Here is a 2,614-nt window from a genome sequence, read left to right as displayed (position 1 = left end):
TTATAGTTTAATAACTAGTAACACATATTAATTAAAATTTGACGTGCTTGTAATTAAAGCAAAAACATGGAAAAGAAGCAAAATGTGTGCCTTGAAAGTAGTTTATGTATTTTCTCCATTCAAAGTTGAAGGAGTGATATTTATGTTTCACATTCACACAGAGAACCGAATAACAAACAAACAAACAAAGTGAGGAGGTACGTGCACCCACCCCCACATTAATATTGCCCTCTTCTATCTTTTGTATAAAATTTATAATTAAAAATTATTAAAATATTATTAACTAATAATTTTATATAAAAAATTATTATATGTAAATCCATATTTCCTCTGTTATGACGCACACTTCCCTTTATATATAGCCCCTTCTTTACTTCTCTTCTTCCCAATTCACACGCTCTTCTTTTCTCTCCATAAAAAACTACACAATACCAAAGTATTAATAAAAATATGGAGGGAAGTGACACTAACAACACCACCTACTCTAACTCTACTTCTACTTCTTCTGGTGATCCTCCTCCTCCGGCGGCGGCAACGGTGGCGGTTGTAATGAGCCCTTGTGCAGCATGCAAGATCTTGAGGCGAAGATGCACGGAGAAATGCATGCTTGCGCCATATTTCCCTCCCACCGAGCCTACCAAGTTCACCATTGCTCATAGGGTCTTTGGCGCTAGCAACATCGTCAAGTTCTTGCAGGTATTTTACATTTTTCTTTATATAATTTCCACTCTGTTACGCATATCAAAATCAACCACTAAAATCAGTCGTCGGTATCAAATAAATTAAAAGGTAAAAACTCAAAAGTAGTCGATTTCACGTAAAGTTGATAGTTGAGAGCCGTTAGATGAAAATTTAGTCAAATCAGTCAAATCATCTAACGGCTCTCAATTATCAATTTCACGTGAAGTTGACTGCACCTGAATTTCAATCAAAATTAAATCATACATGTATTTATATACAAATATATTAGTGATCGATTAAAATGTACAAATAGTATTTTTTATATAATTTATATTTAATTATTAAAATATTTTTATAGTTTAGATAATAACAGAATTTTTGACATTACGTCAACATCTTTCTTTCTTTCTTTTAATTTTATTTAGTATATTTTATTTATATAAGAATTTTTCGTTAGCATGAGAAGGAAGAATAAAAAAAAACTAAATCAAGATGTGAATCTAAGTAATTATTGTTATTTAATATTAGAATTTACTGCGTGAGTGTGAAGACGAGGAGGAAGGAATTAGAAAGTACCACTCCATTATTCAGAGACAGGATGCAAGACTAGACTTCTTCAAGGGACATAAGTTCCCTCTTTTTTATGCAAACCCCTCAAACTTTGACCGTCACAAACAATTTCAAATCTTCTTAAAAAGATACTTATTTCAATCATTTTAGTTGTTGATTTTAATTATAAAAAATATATATAATATATTAATTAAAATTATTGAAATATTAATATTTTAAAAATATTTAAAAAATTTCCAAATGTATATATAATTTTAGAATTATCTTATTTATATGAATTTATTTTATATACATATATCATTTTTGAATAATTTTTTTATTGAAAGCCAACATACAGTAGCTCCTTGTTTTTTTATATTATTTTGTTATTCTTTTACTAATTATGCTTAGGGGAGAGGCATGCTAATTAATTAATCACATTGACTTCCTCATTCCAATAATGGACCTATAATTACTCAAATATAACGAATACCTAATTGTGGGCCTCTTAGTAGTTATATGTAACACTCTTCACCTCTTCAAAACTCTATAATCTTTGTTAATATTGCAAGTGTGAGAATTGTATAAAATTAGTTCCACATCAAAAAAAAAAGAGTAAAAAATTTATAAAATGAGAGATTCATTAACTTAACACTTTAAGATTTTGAGTTAGATGTGGTGTTCTTTTTTTATTTTATATTCTCTCACTTGATTCCTCCCCAAAGTCTCCAGTTATCGAGTATTCTGTTGGCCTAAATTTGTGGACCATGAGACTTTTTTATTATTTAACATAGAATTTTTCACTAATTAGTTTTAAATTAAAGCTCATATATTATTTTTTTATATATATTTTAGGAGATTCCGGAATCTCAAAGAGCTGATGCAGTGAGTAGCATGGTGTATGAGGCAAGTGCAAGAATAAGGGACCCAGTTTATGGTTGTGCAGGTGCAATTTGCCAGCTTCAGAAGCAAGTCAATGAGCTTAGAGCACAATTGGCAAAAACACAAGCTGAGGTTGCAACCATGCAATTTCAACAAGCCAACCTTGTTGCCCTAATTTACATGGAAATGGCACAACAACAAAGTTCCCAACAACAACAACAAGAGTTTGAATCATCACCTCAGCAATCATCAATGGAAGATTTCAATGTTCCAAGCCCTCACTATCAACAAAGTAACATCAACTACTTTGAGGATAACCCTAGCCTCAATTCATTGTGGGAGCCGCTCTGGACATGATTTATCATACGTTATATACGAGAAATGATATTTGTACTATTTTTTTGTACATGACATTTCTTTCGTATAAGAGATGTGTATACAAAAAAATAATATAAATATTATCTTTTATAACATACCTGGATAATTTAAGAAAAAAGTTATG

General features: G+C 30.3%; 1 protein-coding gene across 2 annotated transcripts; it reads left to right on the top strand.

The window, feature by feature from the left end:
* Positions 1 to 406: 406 nt before the first annotated feature.
* LOC107477154 (LOB domain-containing protein 1) lies at positions 407 to 2,614 on the top strand. 2 transcript variants are annotated; one of them, XM_052259532.1, is made up of 2 exons: positions 407 to 696; positions 2,089 to 2,614. In XM_052259532.1, the coding sequence occupies exons 1-2, from the start codon at positions 451 to 453 to the stop codon at positions 2,467 to 2,469; spliced, it is 627 nt and encodes a 208-aa protein (XP_052115492.1). In that variant the 5' UTR covers positions 407 to 450; the 3' UTR covers positions 2,470 to 2,614. The 2 variants fall into 2 exon arrangements, with proteins under 2 accessions (XP_052115492.1, XP_015952606.1); XM_016097120.3 differs by having other exon boundaries at positions 2,086 to 2,614.

This window comes from Arachis duranensis, chromosome 3, assembly GCF_000817695.3.
Source record: "Arachis duranensis cultivar V14167 chromosome 3, aradu.V14167.gnm2.J7QH, whole genome shotgun sequence".
Taxonomy (NCBI): domain Eukaryota; kingdom Viridiplantae; phylum Streptophyta; class Magnoliopsida; order Fabales; family Fabaceae; genus Arachis; species Arachis duranensis.
Note: the sequence above shows the minus strand (reverse complement) of the source record. Positions and strands in the feature narration are given on the sequence as shown.